General features: G+C 50.0%; 3 protein-coding genes across 4 annotated transcripts; 2 read left to right on the top strand and 1 right to left on the bottom strand.

The window, feature by feature from the left end:
* The first annotated feature begins 1,637 nt into the window (after window positions 1-1,637).
* On the top strand, window positions 1,638-5,547 carry CALR (calreticulin). The gene is made up of 9 exons (XM_044254091.1): window positions 1,638-1,793; window positions 2,148-2,249; window positions 2,438-2,641; window positions 3,100-3,194; window positions 3,281-3,490; window positions 3,570-3,683; window positions 3,774-3,917; window positions 4,576-4,668; window positions 4,758-5,547. The coding sequence occupies exons 1-9, from the start codon at window positions 1,703-1,705 to the stop codon at window positions 4,956-4,958; spliced, it is 1,254 nt and encodes a 417-aa protein (XP_044110026.1). The 5' UTR covers window positions 1,638-1,702; the 3' UTR covers window positions 4,959-5,547.
* A 1,613-nt stretch (window positions 5,548-7,160) lies between these two features.
* RAD23A (RAD23 homolog A, nucleotide excision repair protein) lies at window positions 7,161-13,309 on the top strand. 2 transcript variants are annotated; one of them, XM_044254089.1, is made up of 9 exons: window positions 7,161-7,332; window positions 9,054-9,215; window positions 9,383-9,564; window positions 9,726-9,781; window positions 9,915-10,042; window positions 10,313-10,391; window positions 10,524-10,654; window positions 12,302-12,466; window positions 12,549-13,309. In XM_044254089.1, exons 1-9 carry the CDS (start codon window positions 7,261-7,263, stop codon window positions 12,660-12,662), a joined length of 1,089 nt encoding a protein of 362 aa, XP_044110024.1. In that variant the 5' UTR covers window positions 7,161-7,260; the 3' UTR covers window positions 12,663-13,309. The 2 variants fall into 2 exon arrangements, with proteins under 2 accessions (XP_044110024.1, XP_044110023.1); XM_044254088.1 differs by having other exon boundaries at window positions 10,521-10,654.
* Window positions 13,310-13,807: 498 nt separating this feature from the next.
* On the bottom strand, window positions 13,808-15,630 carry GADD45GIP1 (GADD45G interacting protein 1). Its single transcript, XM_044254090.1, has 2 exons — window positions 15,281-15,630; window positions 13,808-14,166 (listed from the first exon to the last, which is right to left on the bottom strand). The coding sequence occupies exons 1-2, from the start codon at window positions 15,628-15,630 to the stop codon at window positions 13,848-13,850; spliced, it is 669 nt and encodes a 222-aa protein (XP_044110025.1). The 3' UTR covers window positions 13,808-13,847.
* Window positions 15,631-24,380: the final 8,750 nt, after the last annotated feature.

Genomic DNA, 24,380 nt, shown 5'->3' with positions numbered 1-24,380 from the left:
TCCAAGTCCCTCCTTAGCTTCAAAGCACTTCCCTTGTTTTTGTACATTTAATTCTTCCAAGAGTCTTTTTTTCTTTCTGTCACACAGCAAGTAGGTTTTAAGTCTCTTTTGTGCCAGGTGTTGCAAGAGACACTGAGGGATGGTGAAGTGAATTAAGACAGTCACAGGGTCTACCCTCAAGCAGGAAGCACCAAGCTCATGTGTGCATGACATACGGTGGAAGGAAGGTGGGAGGGTCACTGGCAGGCCGGGAATGATCACCCCAAATTGGGGCTCCTCATGAGGGGGTGCAGGTTGGGTGATACTGGACATGCCTGCAGAAACCCAACTTCTCCAAGACTCCCAAATTCCTCCTCTTTCTGAGTCCCCACCACTATCAGGGAAGGACCCTTTCTCGTCTTTTGTTAGGATTCCCCCCTTCCGTAGTCCACTTCTATGTTCCAAGGTCCAGGGCTGTTGCTCAGAGTTTGGGAAACCCCCAGACCTCCTTCCTGCTTCCTGCAGCTTGGGGGCAGGGAGACAGTGTCAGTCACTGTCAGTCACGTGCATCTGGCTTCAGAACACTCTAGACTCAGGGGTCCTGCCCATCTCCTTTGGACTTTATCTTCCCCACCATCTGTCTCATTTTTTTTTCTTCCCCAACGGAACCCCCCTCCTCTCCTCTTTAGCCGTTTAGTTGCAAAAGCCAGGCCGTTTGTGGGAGACCACAGGCAGCGACCCCTTTACCGGCTGAGGGAGGGTTTAAAGGAGGCTGCGATTAGAGGAACAACCCTATCAAACTCTAGGAGCCACAGCCCATAGTTATATCTTCTAACCTTCCTTCTCTGTCCCAAGACAACCCTAACAGCTTTGAAAGCGATTCTGTAGGGCGGCACCTAGCCGAGGTTGCTCCTCCTATCCTCTTGGAGGCTCCTGTGACTTCAGAGGCTAAGTGACTCGTCCCAGTCACAGAGCAGCAGTCTGACAGGCTGTCAGGGCACTAGGGAAGACTAGGGACCAGAGAGGAGAGAGCTGGCACTTTACTTGCCAGCCTGCAGACTGTGGCACTGGGGTGAAGTTAGGACCCAGGTCCCCAGCCCCTAAGCTCCCGTGCCCTTTGCCCCATCTTAGCCTGGGGCGGGGGGAGAGCTAGAGCGAGCGCGTCCGAGTGGGGGCTTCCCAGCTGCAGAGTAGAAAGTGGTTAGGAAAACCGTGCCCACACCTCCCCGCAGAGGGATGAAAGAGAGCGAGCTCGGGCAGGATCCAGGTCCCCGCGCGGTGACACGGGCACTCGCGCGCGTTCTTTAAACGCCCGGACCCGGAGCTAAGCGCGCGGGGTAGGGCGGGGTTGGGTCGAGGTCTGGTCACATGACCTGGGCAGAAGGGGCTCGAGGCCCCCACCACCCCGGTGGGCGGCCCCCACAACGCGTGGTCGACCTTCATTGGCCAGTTGTGTGGCCAATAGAAATCGGCCATCTGGGAACCCTGCGTTCCGAGGCACACCCTAACTTGCTCAGACGACAAGAGTCCAATGGAAAGTCAGGGCCGTATCCACAGACCAATGATAAGGCGCGGAGGGCGGGACAAGAGGCCGGGCCAGGTTGGCTTGAGGGGCGGTAGGGTATAAAAGCTCGCGGCCGGCGGCAGCGTCTGTCCCTACTGCAGAGCCGCCGCCGGAGGAGAGATTTAAAGGGCCCGCGCGCCGCCGCCCCCTCGGCCCGCCATGCTGCTACCCGTACCGCTGCTGCTCGGCCTCCTCGGCCTGGCCGCTGCTGAACCCGCCATCTACTTTAAGGAGCAGTTTCTGGACGGAGGTAAGGCCTGGTCCCGACTCGAGGCCGTCCCGACGTCGAGGGCGGCCCGTCAGCCTAGATTTGCGTTGTTCCCGTGTAATTACTGCTTGGAGGACCAATACGGTGGGCTCCGGGGACGAGAGCCGCCGGCGAGCCTCCCTACCATGTCCCTGGGGAGCGTCGAGGGTGCAGCAGACTCCCGCGGCGGGAGTTAGGATTTGCTGGAGAAGCCTTTAAGTCATTGAAGGTGTCAAATCAGAGGTTGGGGTGGGGTCAGTCAAGGGGTGTCTGTTTCCCAGTGTTTGAGGCTACTGGGAGATATTCAGTGGGAAGAAATCAGTAGGGCCGCACTGACCTGCCCCTTTGATCCCCTAGACGGGTGGACCGACCGCTGGATCGAATCCAAACACAAGTCAGATTTTGGTAAATTTGTCCTCAGTTCCGGCAAGTTCTACGGTGACCAGGAGAAGGATAAAGGTAAGATCCTGGGGCTGGTGGGGGTTCGGATTCAGGAGGACTTCCTGGAGGAAGCCCTGCACTTACACAGCCTGGTTAATCCCCCATGAGCAGGGCAGGGGGAGGAAGGGGCAGCCCTCTGTGTCTCCAATGCTTAGGGTCCGGGGAGGTTGGGACTGAGCCATGACCTCACTATGGTCTCCTGCTAGGGCTGCAGACGAGCCAGGATGCCCGCTTTTACGCTTTGTCGGCCAGATTTGAGCCCTTCAGCAACAAGGGCCAGACACTGGTGGTGCAGTTCACCGTGAAACACGAGCAGAACATCGACTGTGGGGGCGGTTACGTGAAGCTTTTTCCAGATGGTCTGGACCAGACTGACATGCACGGAGACTCTGAATACAACATCATGTTCGGTAAGGGGCCCCACCCTGGTCCTGACCTTTGATTCGTTAGAGGGAGACTGAAATCTCATGGGTTCTTTAAAGCCCCCGACAGGTAGTTTTGAGAACACGAGAAGTACTTATGTAGTTAAGGCTTGTTTTTGGAAGGGAGGCTGAGAATGTTGCTTTGTTGTTGTTGGTCGGAAACTGGTAGTGTATGGGATTTTCTGTAGCTGTTTCCTGATGTTAAAGGTAAGGGCATTAAGTTCTAGAGCCGGTTTTTAATTTTTTTGTTGGTTTGTTACGTTTTTTTTTTCTTTTCCTTTCCTTTTTAAAAGGCCACACCTTTACTCCTTAGTACCAGTCAGGGTCTGATTCCTGTCCTGTGACCCTTCACAGACCTGAACTTAAGAAGCAGGTCTTCCTTTGTAAAGGGGAGCTTTGCAATGGCAGGCAGCTTCTTGCTCTGACTGCACCCACTTTCCACCTAGGCCCTGATATCTGTGGCCCTGGCACCAAGAAAGTTCACGTCATCTTCAACTACAAGGGCAAGAACGTCCTGATCAACAAGGACATCCGTTGCAAGGTGTGACTGGGGGTGGTGACAAATGGCGATAGGGGAGTCTCAGGCCAGCATGGTGGGCGGGGCCACTCATCTCCCACCCTCTTCAGGATGATGAATTCACACACCTGTATACCCTGATTGTGCGGCCGGATAATACCTATGAGGTGAAGATTGACAACAGCCAGGTGGAATCAGGCTCCTTGGAGGATGATTGGGACTTCCTCCCTCCCAAGAAGATAAAGGATCCCGATGCTTCAAAGCCTGAAGACTGGGATGAGCGGGCCAAGATTGATGACCCCACAGACTCCAAGCCTGAGGTTGGTGCTTGGGCAGAGGCTCCCCATGTGGAGGGTGCAGAGGACAGCTGGGTTGACTGACTTTTTTACGTACCCTCAGGACTGGGACAAGCCCGAGCACATCCCTGACCCTGATGCTAAAAAGCCAGAGGACTGGGATGAAGAAATGGATGGAGAGTGGGAACCACCTGTGATTCAGAACCCTGAGTACAAGGTGACTTGGGGCTCTAAGCAGGGTGGGGGTGCACAGCGGGTAGCACACCGACCACCACTCAACCACTGGTTCCCTTTTCCCCTTCCGCAGGGCGAGTGGAAGCCCCGGCAGATTGACAACCCTGATTACAAGGGCACTTGGATCCACCCAGAGATTGATAACCCTGAGTACTCCCCTGATAGCAACATCTATGCCTATGAAAACTTTGCTGTTCTGGGCTTAGATCTCTGGCAGGTGAGACACATAAGGGATTCCTGAAGTATTTAAATGTTCAGGGTCATCCAGGAGGAAAGGGATGGTAGCAGTCAACCTCGGGCAGATCTGAGCCCAAAGTGGTGCTTTTCCTGAAGAATTTCCTGGTCTGTTGTTATGGAGTTCTCACAGCAGCTTATGGCTGCTGCTTATTATGTGCCAGGTACCCTTCTAAGTTCCTTTATGCAAACAAATTTAACTGCCCTTAATAACTAGAAATTGGTTAGATAATCTCGTTAGGAAATTAGTTTCAGAGGTACTTGTCTGACTCGGTAGAGCGTGCAACTTTCGATCTCAGGCATGAGTTCAAGCCCAACATCGGGAACAGAGCTTACTGGGAGAAAAAAAGAATGTGACTATGAGAAAAAAATTTTTGAAAAAATTCCATTTTGAAGGGATCAAATTTTTGTCAGTTTTCTTAAGTAATAAACATTTTATGCTTAGAATGGTGCCTGGCATGTAGTTGGTACTAGAAAAATATTTGAAGAGACTGAGAAATGCCATTTTACGGATGAAAAAATCAGAAGGGCATTGTGTAGTTGTCATGGGAATATGGAGGGTGCTGGTGTGGGACTTGTCCAAGGCCAGGACATCCGATGTGCCCTCTGACCACTTCTCCATCCATCCTCCTGTCCCCCAGGTCAAGTCTGGCACCATCTTCGACAATTTTCTCATCACCAACGATGAAGCATATGCAGAGGAGTTTGGAAACGAGACCTGGGGTGTCACGAAGGTGGGCCCAGGGTCTGGTCCTGGACTTGGGGGGGGTAGGCAGGCCTGGTGGGTGAGGGCGAGGCCCTGAGGTATGTGGTCTCTGTATAGGCGGCAGAAAAGCAGATGAAGGACAAGCAGGACGAGGAGCAGAGGCTAAAGGAGGAGGAGGAGGACAAGAAACGCAAGGAAGAGGAGGAGGCAGACAAGGAAGATGAGGAAGACAAAGATGAGGATGAGGAGGATGAAGATGATAAGGAGGAAGAGGAAGAGGAAGATGCTGCCGCTGGCCAGGCCAAGGATGAGCTGTAGGGGCCATGCCGCTGCCTCCAGGGCTGGACTGAGGCCTGAGCGCTCCCGCCGCAGAGCCGGCTGCGCCAAATAATGTCTCTATGAGACTGGAGAACTTTCATTTTTTTTCCAGGCGGGTTCTGATTTGGGGTGGATTTTGGTTTTGTTTCCTCCCCTCTTTTTTTTTTTTTTTTTTTTTAATGTGTTTTGTCTTTGATTCTCCTTTAGTCCTTACTCCTGATCCTCCTCTTTCTTGATTGACATCTTTGCCTTCCTCTGTCCCCTTCTCTCCCCAGTTCCCTTAGTTCCCCTCCAACCTGAAAGGGGCAGGGGAGTGTGGAAGAGAAGCCCCAGGCCCAAGATTTCCATCTGCTTTCCTTCCTGATCCCAGGGGGGGGGGCAGGAGAAGTGGGTGGCATCCCCAGCCCCCAGCACTGAGGAAGAACAGGGCTCCTAGGGCCTGAGCTCTGACCCCCACCGACCACTTCCCTTTTTCCCCTGCTCCCAGGACTGGGCCACTTCTAGGTGGGGCAGTGGGTTCCAGCTTGGCTCACACTGAGAATGTAAGAACTACAAACAAAATTTCTATTAAATTAAGTTTTGTGTCTTCTCCTGTGTCTCCTTCTGGGGGAGGTGACTCTTGAGTAAGGCTCATTTTCCAGCAGCTCAAGTTTTGGTTGAATGTCCCCATAAGGTTCAAGGGGCTGTTGTTTCCCCCTCACAACCTCAAAACTGAGAAAATAGTGATAGAAGTGCCATTACAAATACTCTACATACTAACTCATTGAGTCTTTGCACCAGGCTGGTGATTTTTGTTTCTAGTACCAATTCAGTTGGATGAGGAGGTTGAGCTCCAGAATTTGAGTAGGGCAGGGCTATGAACCCACAGTGTGGCACCATTTCATGCCATCCATTTCCCAGTGAACCATGTATACCTCTTAACAAGCAAGACTACATAGGATGATTGGACCATTTTAAACATTTTCTTAATACTACTCAGTAGCTATAATACAGGTGCAGAGATGGTAAATAAATAGCACCACCAGTGGTCTTTGAATTCTCCGAGGGAAAGAGATGGCCCCAAGGAGGGTGCAGAGATGACAGACCAACAAGGTCTAGGACCCCTGAGGCTTAGCCCATCACTTTGGGTCCAAGAGGCTGCCTGTAAAGTTCAGTAGGTGGTCTGAGGCTTATGTCCCTTGTTGCAGGAAAGAGGCAAGAAACCCTGAACAGCCTGGCCCACTGTGGTGGAAATGTCTAGGCTCTGTACGCCATGAAGGGAAAAAGCAAAGTGACCTGGTTACAGTTGGGCCATGGGTGAGGTGTCCGGTAACTGCTTTGTTCTGGACTTGAGTGCTTGAATGGAAACGAAAAAGCAGGTTTGGAGGCAGGTAATGGTCAGTTTAGGGTGGGAGGACCTCCACCCAGTAACTGGGAGATGATCTTAGCCTTTGACCAACTAATCCTTAAATACCTTGTTCATGGATGTGCCTCCATGCTTCCCACCTGGGTCCAATGGCCTAGCTCCACCCCTCTGGGTATCCAGAATTGATGCAGCCGGGGAAAGTCTCCGGAGAGTATTCTGTCTTTAGTGTAAGGAATCCTGGAAAGGTGACAGTTTCCTTAAATACTTGCGGGGTCAGACTGGGGATAATGGGGTGAACAAAGTGGTTGGGGGAGGAGCAGCAGAGAGGTGGGACACCCAGGAGCTAGTACTACAGGTTCATTCCAAAAATCCAGTTCTCCCTCAGGAATGAATGAGGCCCCAAATTGGCCCCCTGTCCCTGCTTCCACGGACAAATTTTTTAGAATTTTCATTTTTTTAGTTGGTGACCTTTCGAGTATCCAGTCCTGAGTGAGGTTTCCTGTGAGGGCGGCCAAACCAGAACAAAACTCATTTGGGCAACAAAAAAATGAAGAAATAAAAATATTTACAAGTACACGAAAAATTTTTGTTCAATGTAATCAACAAACTCCTAAGGACATGAAAAGGGAGCTTGTCGGAGCCATTTTGTGGCCCTATGACGTCACCGCTAACGGGCATGGCGTCACTCAGGAAGCCACGTGATGCGTATGCGTGCTGAATGAGAAGCTGCTCCGGGAGCCGAGTTTAGTCTGCGCATGCCTGGCCAAAGGCCTCTTTTTTGCGCATGCTCACCAAGGCTAAGGGGGCGCGCGCAGGTCACGTGTTTTGGTGGTCGGCGCGCGCACCTCCTGCCCCGGAAGCGGTCGGCTCGCGGTGCGGCTGGGCGCTAAGATGGCGGCGGCGTGAGTTGCATGTTGTGTGAGGATCCCGGGGCCGCCGCGTTGCTCCGGCCCCGCCATGGCCGTCACCATCACGCTCAAAACGCTGCAGCAGCAGACCTTCAAAATCCGCATGGAGCCTGACGAGACGGTGGGAGCTGGACCGGAGCCCGGGAGTGGGAACGACGGGTGCCGGGGGTGGGGGTGGGGGAGTGGGGGCGGGGAGAAAGGGATCCCGACAGGAGGGGCGGGGAGGACGGCGCGGGCGGGATTCTGCCCACCCCTCCCAGCCTGCCTGACTTTGCCGAACCTCCGTTTGGTTCTCGGCCCAGCCCCCGGCGACTCGTACTGAGGGCACTTACGGGCCGGTCTCCGGACGAGGCCCCACCTCCGGGGCACCCATCAGGCCCCAGCTTCAATGTCAGCGCCCTCGTGGGTCGCGGGAGCCGCAGGCTCAGATTCCCGGCCGGGCCACGCTCTCTGGGACGGGGGCTCCGAGTTCCCAGCTTTGCAACATCTCGGGACGTTGGTGGCTGAATTTGAGAGTGGTGATCAGGAGATCCCGAGTGGTGACGGCAGTGACGATAATAATGATAATAAACGGCCTGAGTGTCAGTCGTCTGTGTTTGTTGACGATTTGTTCTTTACCACCTGCTGAGCGATTTAGTATTATTTTACTAAAGATGCAAAACAAACTTATTTGAGCCATTTTGACAATTTCACTCCATTTTACAGATGTGGGAGTGTAAGAATTAGGGAACTTTGCCACAGTCACATAAAGCAAGTGATGGCAGAACGGGGATTCATATTTGGTTTTTAGCTGAAAAGAGTACGTGTACAGACCTACTGAACGTCTAACTGTGTTTGGCACTTTTGGAACAATTACCTCACGAAGGAGACCCTGAACTCTACGTGTTGTAGAAATGGAAGCACTCCTGTTTTTCGATTAGTACAACTATTTGACTTTGGGCAAGCTACTTAATCTTTCTGTACCTCTGTTTCTTTTTTTTTTTTTTTTAAAGATTTTATTTATTTATTTGACAGAGAGAGATTACAAGTAGGCAGAGAGGCAGGCAGAGAGAGAGAGGAGGAAGCAGGCTCCCTGCCGAGCAGAGAGCCCGATGCGGGACTCGATCCCAGGACCCTGAGATCATGACCTGAGCGGAAGGCAGCGGCTTAATCCACTGAGCCACCCAGGCGCCCTGTACCTCTGTTTCTCAAACATAAAATGGGATTAATAGCTACTTCATGCAGTGGTGAGGCTTTAAAAGTGATACTATACATTTAGTATTATCCCCATAAGATGCTTTTGGCACTGAGCATTGTCAGCAGTGTGGAATGAAGAATCTTATCTCTCTTTTATTCTTTTTTTTTTTTTTAACATTTTATTTATTTGACAGATCACAACTGGGCAGAGAGTGGGGAGGGTAGCCAGCTCCCTGCTGAGCAGAGAGCCCCGGATGCAGGGCTCCATCCCAGGACCCTGAGACCATGACTCAAGCTGAAGGCAGAGGCTTAACCCACTGAGCCACTCAGGCGCCCCTCTCTATTTTTCATCATACTTTACGTTATGTGAAGTCATATTTGTTTTCTCTTTTCCTCGCATTAGTGTTACTTTTGGGGAAGTGGGGACTTGTGCTGAGTTTTGTTCCGTGTTATATTATGTACTCAATACTTAGAGTAGCACCTGGTGTGTAGTGTTTGGTGAACACTCCGTCGATTGGTGGAATAGGCGAACAAACTGGAATCTGGCATGGTTGACTACAAAGCTTACTTTCTCTGCCATTGAGGCCTGTGGTCTCTTTCCCTCCTCCCTCTTCCCCACTCAAGAAAGAATCTTGAGGTTTGCAATGAGTGTTCCTCTCCTTCCAGGTGAAGGTGCTAAAGGAAAAGATAGAAGCTGAGAAGGGTCGTGATGCCTTCCCTGTGGCTGGACAGAAACTCATTTATGCTGGCAAGATCCTGAGTGATGACGTTCCCATCAGGGACTATCGCATTGATGAGAAGAACTTTGTGGTTGTTATGGTGACCAAGGTAGGTGAAGTGTGCTGGTTGGGAGGGTGGGTGAATTAGCTAGGGAGCTGACAAAGAGCCAGTGTGCCTGGGAGAGATAGGCTGTGAATAGGGCGGGGCTGAGACGGGATGGGATGTTGGGGCTAGATAGGGAAATTGATGCCTGCTCCTTTTTCTGGGTGTCACAGGCCAAAACTAGCCCAGGCACCTCAGTACCCCCAGAGGCCTCACCCACTGCTGCCCCGGAGTCCTCCACATCCTTCCCTCCGGCCCCTGCCTCAGGCATGTCCCATCCCCCACCTACTGCCAGAGATGACAAGAGCCCATCGGAGGAATCAGTTCCCACGACATCCCCGGAGTCCGTGTCAGGGTAAGGCCAGGGAGCAGAAGCCCCACCTTGGGCCCTGTCCTCCCAGCACACCTTGGGCCCTGTCCTCCCAGCACATTCCAGTACATATGTGTTCCTGCTTAACCTGGGGGAGGGCAAGCCGCCAGAAGCCAGGGTCCGATTTCTCTCTCTTGAATTTGCAGCTCTGTTCCCTCTTCAGGTAGCAGCGGGCGAGAGGAAGACGCAGCATCCACGCTAGGTGGGTGGGTGGTCCCCAGGGCAGAAGCAGTTGGGTGCCCCAGCCAGCAGCTGGGCCTTGTGTGGGTGTGGGAGGGTCTGGGAGCTACCCTTCTCCCTCCTTGGTGACCCAGGCCTTGCTGCTCCCTCCACAGTGACTGGTTCTGAGTATGAGACGATGCTGACAGAGATCATGTCCATGGGCTATGAGCGGGAGCGGGTCGTGGCCGCCCTGAGAGCCAGCTACAACAACCCCCACCGAGCCGTGGAGTATCTACTCACGGTGAGGTGGGGCTGCTCCCTCCTGGGGAGGCCTCAAGGGAGTACATGGGCTTACGTGCCCTGACGGGTGGTCAGAGAGGCAAAACCTGCCCTCTGAAGGCTTTGGGTTGTGGTTCCAGCCAGGAAAGGCTTCCTGCAGGAGCCTGGACATGAGTGATGGGGTGGGTCTATGGAGGGCAGGGCCGAGGCCTCACCTGTCTTCGGCCAGGGCTGAGTATGCAGAAGGGAGGCAGTTCTGATGTGCATTAGAACTAAATAGGACCCCTGACAGGGAATTCCTGGGAGCCCCGAGCCAGAACATGGTTCTGTCCAGGAGAGCCAGGTGTCGGAGCAGCCAGCCACAGAAGGAGGTAAGCGGACTGGGAGATGTGTATGTTGGGTGTCTGCTGTCAAGGTGTCAGACTCCACCCTCCCCACACTGGCCCCCAAGCTTCTGGGAGTCCAGCATGCTGTCTGATTATACATCTTTCTTCTGCTAGCAGGAGAGAACCCCCTGGAGTTCCTGCGGGACCAGCCCCAGTTCCAGAACATGCGGCAGGTGATTCAGCAGAACCCAGCTCTGCTGCCTGCCCTGCTCCAGCAGCTGGGCCAAGAGAATCCTCAGCTTTTGCAGGTGCGGCCCTGGGGGTGGAGAGAGCCAGGGTAGGCACCACCTCCACTCCCCTGTGGGTACCACAGCCTCAGAAAGCTAGCCTCGCCTAGTGTGGTATCTAGGAGCCCCTTCTGTGTTTGGAAATCAGGACTAGTGACAGCCCCCTGCTGCTCTTGATCTAATGATCTTCCTGGTTTCATGTAATTTTCTCAAACACCTTACGAGGTGTGGGTGCCATTGTTATCATCTCACAGAGGAAGATACCAGGGGTCTGGAGCGGTGTGGCAGCTAGTGTGGTGTGTGTCTGCCTCTGGGTCCTTTGCTCTACCTTCTGTGTCTTTCTGCTCTGGCTTGGCCTCACATGCAGTTAGTGCATCCTAAGTGCCTACAAGGTTGTATGGCACCATTGAGAACTGGTGTATCCCAGTTAGCTCTGGGACCACGGTACTCAGTAAGGTTCCATCCTGCCCTTGAAGGTTCCTAAGCAGAGGGGCAGTGGACCCTGGAGGTGACAGGGTTTTCTGGATCATCTGTAAAGGCCTGGTTTAGGGCCCGTCATCTACTGCTGCTCCTTCACTCAGTCCCTTTTGCTGCCTCCTCCTACTTACCTTTTCCAGGTGTTCCAGGGCACAGGCTGCACGCCTTTATCCTCATTTCTGTTTAGTGTTCCCTAAATTATCATCTGGAGCAATGATATGCTTCCAAATTGATGTAACCAACCGGAACCTCCAAATGCCACACTTAACCGATGGCTGACTTGACGCAAACATGAAAGGGCCTTGTAGACGTTTAAGACTTCAGAGCAGATCCTCCTCCCAGCCCTCCCCATCCCCAGAAGGCTTGAGCCTCAGCCCTGTGCCTGCTGGGGGTCTGCCATCACCTCTCTTCTCAGAACATCTCACTCTGTCCGGCCCTGCACTTAGCCCCTACAGCGGCCATCTCACCTCCCCACCCAGTTCCCCGGCTGCCCCCCGAGGGGCACCGCCCACACAATGCATTCTTCACCAGGAGCCAGACTCTTGAAAAAACCCTTTCGAGGTGAAGTTAAAGTCAGACATACATCAAAACAGAACTGTAGAGAGTTGCGGAACCTGCAGGTATGCAACACCCAGATGAATTAGGTCTTTTTGACATGTACACAGATCACGTCTTTCTCTTTTCACTGGGGTGTCCTTTCATACTAGAAGACACTAGAAGCAAGCAGGTCGGGTCTTTGTCTTCGTCTCTTTGTTTTGTTCCCTTTTTGCTGTTTGTTTCCTTTGTTCCTGCCACATAATCTTCTGTTTCTGGGATTTGTTAAGTGCATTTAGATCTCCAAGCCTTTGCACTTACTGTTCTATCTGGAGGAAACTTCCCATCTTGCAGATCACAGGCCTTTCTTTCCTGCCCTGTGGGATTTTTTCTGTAGAGTTCAGTGTTGGCCCTACTGTATGCCAGGCCCCCTATTTCCATTGCAAATAATGACCCATTTATTTGCTTACAGCCTCTCCCTCCTCCGGAGCATCAGCTCCACCAGGACAGGCCTGTATCCACTATCGTGTTGCTCTTTGGCCAGAATAGGCCGCCTCTAAATATGTGCTGAGGGGATGAAAAAGCAGGGCGGTGATCGGGACCCTGGTGGGCATCAGGTGCTGGGGCTCACAGTCCCTTCCCCTCTGTCTTCCACAGCAAATTAGCCGGCACCAGGAGCAGTTCATCCAGATGCTGAATGAGCCCCCCGGGGAGCTGGCAGACATCTCTGATGTGGAGGGTGAGGGGGGCGCCATAGGTGAGGAGGCCCCGCAGATGAACTACATCCAGGTGACACCACAGGAGAAAGAAGCTATAGAGAGGGTAAGAGGCCTGGCTTGGGGGGGTGACCTTCCTGGTGGGCAGGGCCCCCAGCCCCTGCTCATACCCACCCGTCTTCCTGCAGTTGAAAGCCCTGGGCTTCCCAGAGAGCCTGGTGATCCAGGCCTACTTCGCTTGCGAAAAAAACGAGAACTTGGCTGCCAACTTCCTCCTGAGTCAGAACTTTGATGACGAGTGATGCAGGGAGGCCAGGCCGCCCCCCCAACCTCCCCACCCCCCAACTCCACAAAAGTTTTATAAAAGAAAAAATATATATATATTCATGTTTATTTAAGAAGTGGAAAAAAATCAAAAACCTTAAAAAAAAAAACCCTATTTCCCATCCTCCTCAAGTGGCCCCCGTTCCCATCTTGGCCTGAGAAGACCCAGGCCAGACAGCTGTCTCCCATCCCCCGCCCCAGCCCTGCCTGCTCTAAGAAACTGGCAGGACTGGAGGCGACAGATGGGCCCCTCTTGGCCTCTGTCCCAGCTCCCTGCAGCCAGATGGAGAGGCGGCTGCTTGCTTCCCCCTCCCCTGAAGAGCCCCTGAGACCTCCCTCCCTTCTTCCAGGGTGAGGGGAAGCTGGAGCCCTAAACTTTGATCCTCCATTGAAGTGCCCCAACCTTTCCATCTGGGGTAAACTCAAGAGGCCCAAGGACCCCCTCCCCAGTCTGGCCTTGGTCTCTGGCCTGTATCCCTTTGCTGGAGAGGTTGAGGCCTGGTTGGTCCTGCCTGGGGAGGCAGTAACATCAGAGCTGTTCTGGAGGTTAAGGCCACCCCCTTGACCCCAGGACAGAACCGTGTCTCTGATAAAGGTTTTGAAGTGAATAAAGTTTTAAAAGCCAGTCCTGTGGTGTGTGCCTACTGGGGCTTCCTACTCCAGCTTATCTGGGTCTGGGGGCTAGTTGGGCACAGGTGATAATGCCTATGCTGAGAAGGGGCAGAGTGGTCAGCCTCTGCAGATTGGGGCTCCCAGTGTCTCCCACCCCCTTGAGGCTCTCATTCCCAGGCAGTGGGCCCCAGCCCCAACTTAGCCTTGGAAGGGCTGTTTCTCCCAACCCCCCACCATCACCACCACAGTCTGTTTTGGCTACACTTCCCCCCCCTAGTAATTGGCTAATTACTGGAGATTAATGTTGGTAAACAGAAGCCTCCTTCTCTGCCATCTGCTCCTCCATTATTTCCCCATTGCATCCCCCTTTCTCCCCCGGAAGCCCCAGTTAGTCGGCATGGCCTAGAGTCCCTGAGTGAGCAGAGCCAGGAAGGGTGGGGGAGTCCCTGGCCCCAGGTGTTTGGGGGGGCCAGGAAGAGGCATGGTGAGAGAAGACACAGCTCTCCGGGGCTGGGGCTGTCGGGCAGCAGATTTTATTGGGAGAGGCTAGCTCAGGAACTGGGTGCCGCCGAGGCTTCGGAGTCTTGGGCCGCAGCAGCAGCCAGTGCAGCAGCTCGTGCCTCCTTCTTCTGTCTTTGTTTCTCCTCCTTGAGGCGTTTGCGCTGCTGCTTCTCCAGGTCCTGCAGCAGCTCCTGGAAGCGGGCACTCCTCGGGTCCACATGGTAGCCCAGGCGTTCTTGGGCCTCAGCCTGCAGTCGGGCCCGCCGCTCCTTGTCGGCCTGCTCCTTTTCCCTGCGCTCCTGCTGCTGCCGCCGCCAGTTCTCAATCATCTGTGGCATCTTGGCCATTCTCTCTGCAATGAGCTGCTCCCTGCAGGGGAGGGTAGAGTGACGAAGACCGCAACACCCAACTAGAAAAGGAGCATCCGTCCACCCACAGCACCCCCCCCCATGAAAAACTGGGAAGACTTATGGTGGTCATTGAAACAGGAAAAGTCCCAGACAAGCGAAGAAGTAACAGGCACGAGGGATGAATTAACTTGTGTGTGACCCTGAGCACGGGAGGAGAGCCAAACCCCCTGAGGAGACCCCAAATCAACTTGGCATTTTACTGAGCTGCCTGAGCTAGAGAGCTGAACACCATATCGCCATTCCCACAGCACACTCTGATCCTGCAGACATCACTGAGCGCCTACTGTAAGCCAGGCCCCGTTGTAAAGGCAAGAAATGGATTGGACCTTTCTTTCCAATCCTACGACTTTGTAGGTCCCAGTCACAGTCCCATTTTTAAGAATTAGAAAGGTGAAGCTGAAAGATCTAAAGCCCCCATGGCAGAGTTACCTAGCTGGGATGGGGTGGAGACTGGGGTTCACATTCTAGCTTCACCTTTTACTGCCCGGGTGACTGGACAGGTCACTACTCCACAAACTCCCAGGCTTTGGTTTTTCATCTCTACAATGAGGGTGATCCCCTCTTCCTCTTAGAGTTACTGTGAGGACAAGAACAGTAAAAAGCAGGAACACGCTTCTCCACCAATTTGCCTGCCCTCCAAGAAGCGACACCATCCTGATGTTCCTAGTCTTGTATTCTTCAAGTCTAATCCTTCAGACCTGTCTCCAAGTCTGACCTCTGCCCTTGACTCCAGGCTCCACCACCCTTCCCCAGCCACAATGACCTCCTGGCAGCTCCTTAAAGCATATTCTTACCTCGGGGTCTTCGCACCTTTTACCAGGAACACTCCCTAGGATCTCCCCATTGCTATGTCTAAGTCATTCAGGTCTCTTAAGGGTCAACTCCTTGGTGAGGTTCGAGGTCTCAAACCAAAGTCGTTCTCTGGCACACACATTTTTCAGTTTTATCTTCTTAATGGTTCCCTGTCGCCACTTAAATTATCTTGTTCTCTGCTATGTGCTCAGCACCTGGGACAAGGCCTTGCACACACGAGGTCCTCAGCCCAAAACCCCCGCCTGTCCGACCGCACCCACCTGGCCTGGCGCTTCTGCTCCTCCGCCAGCTGCTGCACCCGCAGCGACTCCTGCATGACCGCCAGGCTCGGGAACCATTCGCGCTCCTCAGCCTCCAGTTCGCGCAGCTGCTCCCGCGACGGCCACAGCGAACCGGCGGCCACCCCCGAGGCGGCGCCGTGCCGCGCAAACTGCTTGGCCGCGTAGCGCGGCCCCAGCTGCCAGCGCGGGGTCAGCGGGTCGTCCGGGTCCGGCCACCAGGGCCCTGGCGAGCGGCGCGGGGGCGGAGGCGCCCGGTAGTCACGGGAGCCCCGGCCCAGAATCGCCGGCAGCTCTAGCAGGCTCCGCGTCCGCCACACGGGCGCCGCCATCTTGGCTGTGCGGGGTCCTCGCGGGCCGGCCGGGGTGGCCACAGCACTGCCTGCGCGCGAGGTCCGAAGGCAGCCTGGGCGGGGCGAGGGGCGTCCCTGCGGCCCAAGTTCCGGGCAGGGGAGAGGAGGGAGTAACAAATGTCCTATACATCTTTAAGTGTAATTAAAATTTTTATTTTAGCAGTTATTTTATTAAAATCTCACTAAGTTTTAACTTTATACATTTAAGGTAGCATTTGATTTTTTATTTCAAAATTTAAGTGTCTGAATTTTAACTATTTATTTAAAAATTTAAATACTACAGTTTGAAGTCTAATCTACGTATTACTTTATATTAAATTTTATTTTTAAGTAACTTTATATTTTAAATATTTAGAATCTTTTTAAGATGTTCGTTTAAATATTTAAATTTCATTTTAAATACCTGAATATTTTTATAACATTAAGCATTCATTTTTTATGCTTTATTTTATGCTTTTAAATTTGATTTTTAATATCTCAAGATTTTTATTTTAAAGAATTGTTTAAAACCGTACCTAGACAATTTTAAATATTTAAATTTCTACTTAAAATATAAAAGTACGATTAAGATATATATGTAGAAATTTTATTTTAAATTTTATTGTAAACATGTTATTACTTTTTGCTTTTAATTTAATTTTTTATATTTAACAATATTTAAAATGTTTGATCAAAATGCAGCAATTAAACAGTATCTTTTCAGAACAGGATTTTAGCCTAAAAAAGGAAGGAAATTCTGTCTCATGCTGCAACATGGATGAACCTGGAAGACATTATGCTGAGTGAAATAAGCCAGTCACGAAAGAACATACATCATGTGATTCCACTTATATGAGGACTTTGGAGTAGCCAAATTCATAGACACAGAAAGTAGAATGAATGGTGGTTGGCAAGGACAGAGGAGACAAAGAATGGGAGTTAGCGTTTAATGGAGACAGAGTTCCTGTTTAAGAAGATGAACAGGTTCTGGAAATGCATGACGTGCTTAATAGCACTGAACAGTACATTGAAAATGATGAAAATGGTACGTTTTATGTTATATATATTTTATCTCTCTCTCTCTCTCTCTCTCTCTCTCTCACACACACACACACACACACATGAATTGCGTTCCCTGGGTGAACTAGCAAGCCTGGAGAAGAATGTCCAGAATTTATAACCTCAGCATATATATCATTTATGTCAATCCCAAGCTGGAAACAGCGGGCACCCGAGTCCGTTCACAGCAGAATGGAGACCTAAATTTTGATGTTTCAGCCAACAGAATACTACGCAGGAATACAAGAGTAGAAATTACATCTGGGTGTAATCTCAGCGTGGGTAATCCTCAGGGACAGCATTTGCAACAAAGGATGCAGGGCCCAAGGGATTCCTTTTCATGAGGGAATGTTTTTCACTGTGTAAAGTTTACACAAATTGTCCTTTTTATGTAAAGTGGAAAAATCCTGGTATAGTTATGAATGCAAACCCTTAGGGGTAAAGGCAAGGCAGCAATCACTCTGGAAATCAAAATGGGGGTGAGGGGCTATCAGAGAAGTGGTCATGTTCGGGGGTGGGGGTGGGGAAGAGGGTCACTTGGTAACCGGTCCTTGAGCTGGACATTCCTGTTCTGTTTGCTTTTGGACTGTACTTAATGTTTGTTTGTTTGGTTTTTAAGATTTTATCAGAGAGGGCAAGCCAGCACCAGCAGGGGGAGGGGCAGGGGGAGAAGCAGGCTCTGCCCTGAGCAAATAGCCCAATGTGGGGCTTGATTTCAGGACCCTGGGATCATGACCTGAGCTGAAGGCCGATGCTTAACCGACTGAGCCACCCAGGTGTCCCTAATGTTATTTCTTGATCTGGGCTACAGGATTGCCCAAGTTATAATTATTCTGTAAGCTGTGTATGTGTGGGCTGCATACTTTCCTGTAGATTTATTATACTTTGTAAGTGAAAAAAATAAAATACAACCAACAAAAAGGATTACAGTGAGAAATCATACTCCCACCTGTCTTCTATACCATCCCCCACCCCCCGCCTGAGCTCCTCTCCTGACTTGTGTTAGTTTCTTGTGTACCCTAGAGCATTGCTTTAGACATTGTCATTTACAGTGTTAACGAATTATTTCGCAAGGACAGATGAATACAGTCACATATGTCATCACCCAGAGCTAGCAGATATTAACACTTTGACTAGATCGTTTCAGATCTTTTTTTAAATGGAAGTGTAGTTGACATACAATATTATGTTAGTTTCAGGTGTTCAATGTAGTGCTTTGACAATTGCACACATTACAAAATGCTCACCACGGTAAGTGTAGTCACCATCTGTCACCATACAATGTTACTACAATATTATTGACTATGTTCCCTATGCTGTACTTGTCATCCCTGTGACTTTATTTTGTTACTGGAAATTTGTACCTCTTAACCCCCTTCACTTATTTTGTCCATCCCTCTACCCCTTCACCTCCCTTCACCCCGCTCTACCCCCATCTACCCCCCTCCCCTCTGGTAACCACCTTCAGATCCTTTTTTAAAAAACTCTTTTTAATAAAACCTGCCCCCTACTGTGGAAGTCTCCAATGACAGACAGTAAGGCCTCCACCGACAAATACCACCCCTTTCCTTCCCCACCCTTCTCAGGAGTAACAATTATTTTGAAATTAGCTTATTCTTCGAGGACCAGACCAAACTTTATGCATTTGCTACTTATCTGGAGTCTTGAAAACAATATGCAATATGTATTTTTTTACAAGATTTTATTTATTTATTTGAGAGAAAGAGAGCAAGAGAGAGGAAGAGAGAGAGAGTGTGCATGCACACAAGTGGGTTGGGGGGTAGAGGGAAAGGGAGAAGCAGACTCCCTGCTGAGCAGGGAGCCTGATTCGGGGCTGGATCCCAAGACCCTGGGATCATAACCTGAGCCAAAGGCAGATGCGTAATGACTGATTCACCCAGGCACGACTCCCTGGAGATTTCTTGTACATGCTGTGTAGCTGTTTTTCACCCTGTGGGTCAGGGGGCCCATTATTGACTCAGGAAATCAATGAGCTGGGTTACAACTTAGCATTTATTTATTTACTTCCAGGTTTATAATTAAGGGGAGAATGGTTCATAGAAAACTCTTTTTTTTTTCTCCCATAGAAAACTCTTTATTTTAAAAAATGATTTATTTAGGGACGCCTGGGTGGCTCAGTGGGTTAAAGCCTCTGCCTTCAGCTCCGGTCACGATCCCAGGGTTCTGGGATTGAGTCCCGCATCTGGCTCTCTGCTCAGCAGGGAGCCAGCATTTTAAAGTGTGCTAGTCAGTGGCGGTCAGCACACCCACCCTGTTGTGCAATCATTACCACCACTGAGCTCTAAAACTTTCTCGTCTTGCAAAACAGAAACTGTCCCTGTTAAACACTAAGTCCGCATTCCTCCCTCCCCCAGTGCCTGGCACCCACCACTCTATTTCTGTTCCTATGAATCTGACGACTCTAGGGACCTCCTATAAGGAGAAGGATACTGTATTTGCCTAATTGTGACTGGCTTATTTCCCTTAGCATAACGTCCTCAATAATGTCCCTATTGCAGCCTGTGTTAGAGTTTCCTTCCTTTCCGGGCACCTGGGTGGCACCTGGGTTGAGCTTCTGCCTTCAGCTCAGGTCATTGTCTCAGGGTCCTGGGATCGAGCCCTGTGTCAAGCCCTGCATTGGGCTCTCTGCTTGGCCCCCTCTGCTTCTCTGCCTACTTGTGATCTCTGTGCCAAATAAATAAATAAAAATCTTTAAAAAAATAATTTCCTTCCTTTCTAAGACTGAATGACATTCCATCATATGTATTTACCACATTTTGTTAATTCATTCATCCGCGGATGGACACGTGGGCTGCTTGCGCCTTTTAACTGTTGTGAATAATGCTCCCATGACCTTGGGTGTATAGTGGTTATTTATATAGAAAAAATAGAATAAAATAAAAATATCAGATTGCATCACATGTAGTAAGGCTAAGTATCCTTTGGTAAAACTTGTATTCTATCACATATACTATATATATATATATATATACATATATATATATATGTATATATATGCTCGTGTTCCAGTTGCAAATGGCGCTAACAAACCTTGCCCCAAACAACCATTTTGATTTTGCTCATAGAGCGTGTAGGTCAAGAATTTGGATATCAGGGATGCCTGGGTGGCTCAGTGGGTTCAGCCTCTGCCTTCGGCTCAGGTCATGATCCCAGAGTCCTGGGATCAAGCCCCGCATCGGGCTCTCTGCTCAGCAGGGAGCCCGCTTCCTCCTCTCTCTGTGCCTGCTTCTCTGCCTACTTGTGATCTCTGTCTGTCAAATAAATAAATAAAATCTTAAAAAAGAATTTGGACATCAACAAAAGCCAAACTATGGAAAGAGCCCAAGCGCGGTGCCCATCTGATGATGGCTGGATAAAGAAGATGTGGTGTGTGTCTCTACAATGGAATATGACTCAGCCATCAAAAAGAACGAAATCTCGCCTTTTGCAGTGAGGTGGATGGAGCTAGATAGCAGGTCTTTTTTTTTTTTAAGATTTTATTTATTTATCAGAGAGAGAGGGAGAGAGAGCGAGCACAGGCAGACAGAATGGCAGGCAGAGGCAGAGGGAGAAGCAGGCTCCCTGCCGAGCAAGGAGCCCAATGTGGATGCTGGGATCATGACCTGAGCTGAAGGCAGCTGCTTAACCAACTGAGCCGCCCAGGCATCCCTAGATAGAGGGTCTTAAGCTAAGCAAAATAAGTCTGTCAGGGAAGGACAAATACCGTATGATTTCACTCCTATGTGGAATTGGAAAACAAAACAGATGAACACATGGGAAAGGAGGAAAAAAGAGAGAAGGAAACAAACCATAAGAAACTCATAACTAGGGGCGCCTGGATGGCTCAGTGGGTTAAATCCTCTGCCTTTGGCTCAGGTCACGATCCTAGGGTTCTGGGATGGAGTCCCGCATCAGGCCGTCTGCTGGGCAGGGAGCCTGCTTCCTCCTCTCTCTCTGCCTGTCTCTCGGCCTACTTGTGATCTCTGTCTGTCAAATAAATAAATAAAATCTTAAAAAAAAAAAACTGAAACTCATAACTATAGAGAACGAATTGTGGGTGGATGGAGAGAGGTGGGGGGGATGGACTATATGGGTGATGGAAATTAAGGAGGGCGCTTGTTGTGATGAGTGCTGGGTGTTGTATGTAAGCAATGAACCACTGAATTCTACTCCTGAAATCAATATTGTACTGTATGTTAACTAACAAGGATTTAAATACAATTTTGCAAAAAAAAAAAAAAAAAAAAAAGGAGGGGGGATTTGGGCAGTGTGCAGTGGGGATGGATGGCTCGTCTCTACTCTGTGCTTTCTGCAGCTTCAGCTGGGAAGAATTTGAAGTTGAATGAATTGATGCCTGGCTACCAGAATCATCAGAAGGCATCTCCTTTCATTCATGTCTTGTCGTTGATGCTGGCTGAAGTCTCAGATAGGCTATTGGCTGAATAAGAAAGTGAGCCAACTTGAGCTTCCTTACAACATGGCAGCTGGGTCCCAAGGGCTCTAGGCTGAAGGGCATGGCATTTTGATGACTGAATCGCAGGGGTCACGTGACCTCATTTCTGCTCTATGCTGTTGGCGGAGTCAGTCGTCAGAGTTGTCTGGATTCAGGAGGAGGGGTCAAAGATTGTCATGCAATCAAAGGGTTTTCTCCCTTTTTAAAGTTCTCTCTCTCTTTTTTTTTTTTTTTTTTTTTTTTAGATTTTATTTATTTATTTGACAGAGAGAGTGAGAGACCACAAGCAGAGGCAGCAGCAGAAGGTGGGGGGCACTGAGCAGGGAGCGCTGATGAGGGACTCCATCTCAGGACCTGAGATTATGACCCGAGTTGAAGGCAGACGCTTAACCAACTGAGCAACCCAGGTGCCCCCAGTCAGAGGATTTTCAAAGTCACATACAAAGAATTGTGTGTGGGGTGGGGCATACTGTTGAGGTCTCTTTGGAAAGTACATTCTGCCACCTCTGGTTCATAGCATAAAGTGTATTTCTCACTGCAGTTATTTATAAAAAATAATAGTTAAAAAAAGTTTCAGGGGCACCTGGGTTGCTCAGTGGGTTAAAGCCTCTGCCTTCAGATCAGGTCATGATCTCAGGGTCCTGGGATCAAGCCCTTCATTGGGCTCTCTGCTTAGCAGGGGGCCTGCTTCCCTTAAATTGAAATTTTATTTAAATTAAAATTAAAATTAGAATTTATGTAGCATAAAATTAATTGTTTTAAAGATTTGTTTTTATTTATTTATTTGAGAGAGAGAGAGACAGAGCGCAGGGAGGGGAGGGGCAGCAGGAGAGGGAGAGAGAAAGTTTAGCAGACTTCTTGCTGAACTCCCGGCTGACACAGGGCTCTATCCCACAACCCCTAAAGTTAATCATTTTAAAGTGAACAATCCAGGGGGGCCTGGGTGGCTCAATCAGTTGAGCGTGGGACTCTGGGTGTTGGCTGAGGTCCTAATCTCAGCGTCATGAGATCGAGCCCCATGTTGGCTCCTTGCTCAGGGTGGAGTCTGCTTCAAAATCTCTCTCCCTCATAAGTATATATATATAGTATATAAATATATAAATAACGTTAACAGTCGGGGTGCCTGGGTGGTACAGTCAGTTAGGCGTCTGATTCTTGGTTTCATGATCTTGGGGTCATGAGATCAAGCCCCGCACCGGGCTCTACGTTCAGCGGGAAGTTTGTTTGGGATTTTGGCTCCCTCTTCCTCCCCCACCCACATGTGTTCTTTCTCTCTCAAGTAAATAAATAAATAAAAACAATTAAAAAATAAAATGGGGGCATCTGGATGGCTCAGTTGTTAAGCCTCTGCCTTCGGCTCAGGTCATGATCCTGGGGTCCTGGGATGGAGCCCCACATCGGGCTCCCTGCTCAGCGGGAAGCCTGATTCTCCCTCTCTCACTTTCCCTGCTTGTTTTCCCTCTCTCGCTGTGTTTCTCTCTGTCAAATAAATAAATAAAATCTTTAAAAAAATAAATAAAATAAAATGAACTATGCAGTGGCTTTAGCACATCCATAGTGTTGTGAAACTACCGCCTCTGTCTAGTTCTGGAGCATTTCTCTCGCCCCAAAAGGAAATTCCATCCCCGTTAAAGTAACTCCCGCTTACCCCCTCCCCTTAGATCCTGGTAAGCAGTAGTCTACTTTGCCTAATTCTGCATATTTCCTATAAATGGAGTTATTTGTGACCATTTGTGTCTGGATTCATTTACTTACCACGTTTTCGAGGTTCATCCGTACTGTAACATGTATCAGTCCTGTTGGACTGAGTTGCATCCCCCCTCAACAATTCATATGTTAAAGTGCTGGTTCCCAGTACCTCAGAATGTGACCACATGTAGAAATAAGATCCCTGGGGCACCTGGGTGGCTCAGTGGGTTAAAGCCTCTGCCTTCAGCTCAGGACATGATCTTAGGGTCCTGGGATCGAGCCCCGCACCGGGCTCTCTGCTTGGCAGGGAGCCTGCTTCCTCCTCTCTCTGCCTGCCTCTCTGCCTACTTGTGATCTTTGCCAAATAAATAAATAAAATCTTAAAAAAAAAAAAAGAAAAGGAAAGGAAAGAAAATCCTGGGGCACCTGGGTGGCTCAGTGGTGAAGCCTCTGCCTTCGGCTCAGGTCATGATCTCAGAGTCCTTGGATCGAGCCCCATATCGGGCTCTCTGCTCGGCAGGGAGCCTGCTTCTCCCCCTTCTGTGCCTGACTCTCTGCCTCCTTGTGATCTCTGTCAAATAAATAAATAAAATCGTTTAAAAAAAAAAGGAAATCTGGACACAGACTCACACGAAGGAGAACCACATGAAGACACAGGGAAATGATGGTCATCCACAAGCTAAGGAGAGAGGCTTTATATGTTCAGAATAAAAACGAGCTAGGGTGACCCCTAGATCTCAGATTCCTAGGCTCCAGAACTGCGAGAAAATAAATTTCTGTTGAGGAAGCTCCCTAGTCTGTGGTCCTCTGGGATGGCAGCCCGAGCAAATTAATATGTACCTCATTCTTTTCTACGGCTGAACGATATTCCATAGTAGGGACCTTTTCTTTTTGGAGTAACAAGATGGAAAAAAAACAAATGTCCAAGACTAGAGTGCTGGTTAACGAAACTACTAAATACCCAAAGGATGGAATACTATGCAGATGTTAAAAAAAGAATAAAGGTCCTCTTGGGGTGCCTGGGTGCCTCAGTTGGCTAAACGTCTGCCTTTGGCTCAGGTTGTGATTTCAGGGTCCTGGGATTAAGCCCTGCATTGGGCTCCTTGTTCAGCGGGGAGTCTGCTTCTCCCTCTGCTTCTGCTCCTTTCCCCTCTGCTTGTGTTCTCTCTCTAAAAGAAGGAAAGGAAGGAAGGAAGGAAGGAAGGAGAAAGAATAAAGGTGCTCTATAGATCATGGTTCTCAGAGTTTGGTCCCCAGACCAGCAGCAACCCCCCACCGACCTGGAAACCTGTTAGAAATGCAGGTTCTTAACCTCCATCCCAGAATCAGATACTCTCCCATGAGCCTTCCAGGTGACACGGAATCATTGCTGAGGTACCAGACTCCCTCCTGTATATGACCGTACACACTACGGTTCACAGCAGCCCCAGCATGGTTTGTTTTTTTTTTTTAAGATTTTATTTATTTATTTGACAGAGAGAGATCACAAGCAGGCAGAGAGGCAGGCAGAGAGAGAGGAGGAAGCAGGCTCCCTGCTGAGCAGAGAGCC

The sequence above is a fragment of the Neovison vison genome, chromosome 6 (genome assembly GCF_020171115.1).
Source record: "Neovison vison isolate M4711 chromosome 6, ASM_NN_V1, whole genome shotgun sequence".
Classification (NCBI taxonomy): Eukaryota; Metazoa; Chordata; class Mammalia; order Carnivora; family Mustelidae; genus Neogale; species Neogale vison.
The sequence above is the reverse complement of the archived record's forward strand: the minus strand, read 5'-3'. Positions and strand labels throughout refer to the sequence as shown.

Coding starts and splice junctions, on each gene's coding strand:
- GADD45GIP1 (XM_044254090.1), bottom strand. CDS start 15,630: ATGGCGGCGCCCGTGTGGCGGACGCGGAGCCTGCTAGAGCTGCCGGCG. Junction 14,167..15,280: donor GAGCAGAAGCGCCAGGCCAG/GTGGGTGCGGTC, acceptor CCTCCCCTGCAG/GGAGCAGCTCATTGCAGAGA.
- CALR (XM_044254091.1), top strand. CDS start 1,703: ATGCTGCTACCCGTACCGCTGCTGCTCGGCCTCCTCGGCCTGGCCGCT. Junction 1,794..2,147: donor GGAGCAGTTTCTGGACGGAG/GTAAGGCCTGGT, acceptor TTGATCCCCTAG/ACGGGTGGACCGACCGCTGG. Junction 3,918..4,575: donor TGGGCTTAGATCTCTGGCAG/GTGAGACACATA, acceptor CCTGTCCCCCAG/GTCAAGTCTGGCACCATCTT.
- RAD23A (XM_044254088.1), top strand. CDS start 7,261: ATGGCCGTCACCATCACGCTCAAAACGCTGCAGCAGCAGACCTTCAAA. Junction 7,333..9,053: donor GCATGGAGCCTGACGAGACG/GTGGGAGCTGGA, acceptor CTCTCCTTCCAG/GTGAAGGTGCTAAAGGAAAA. Junction 10,392..10,520: donor GCAGCCAGCCACAGAAGGAG/GTAAGCGGACTG, acceptor TTCTTCTGCTAG/CAGGAGAGAACCCCCTGGAG.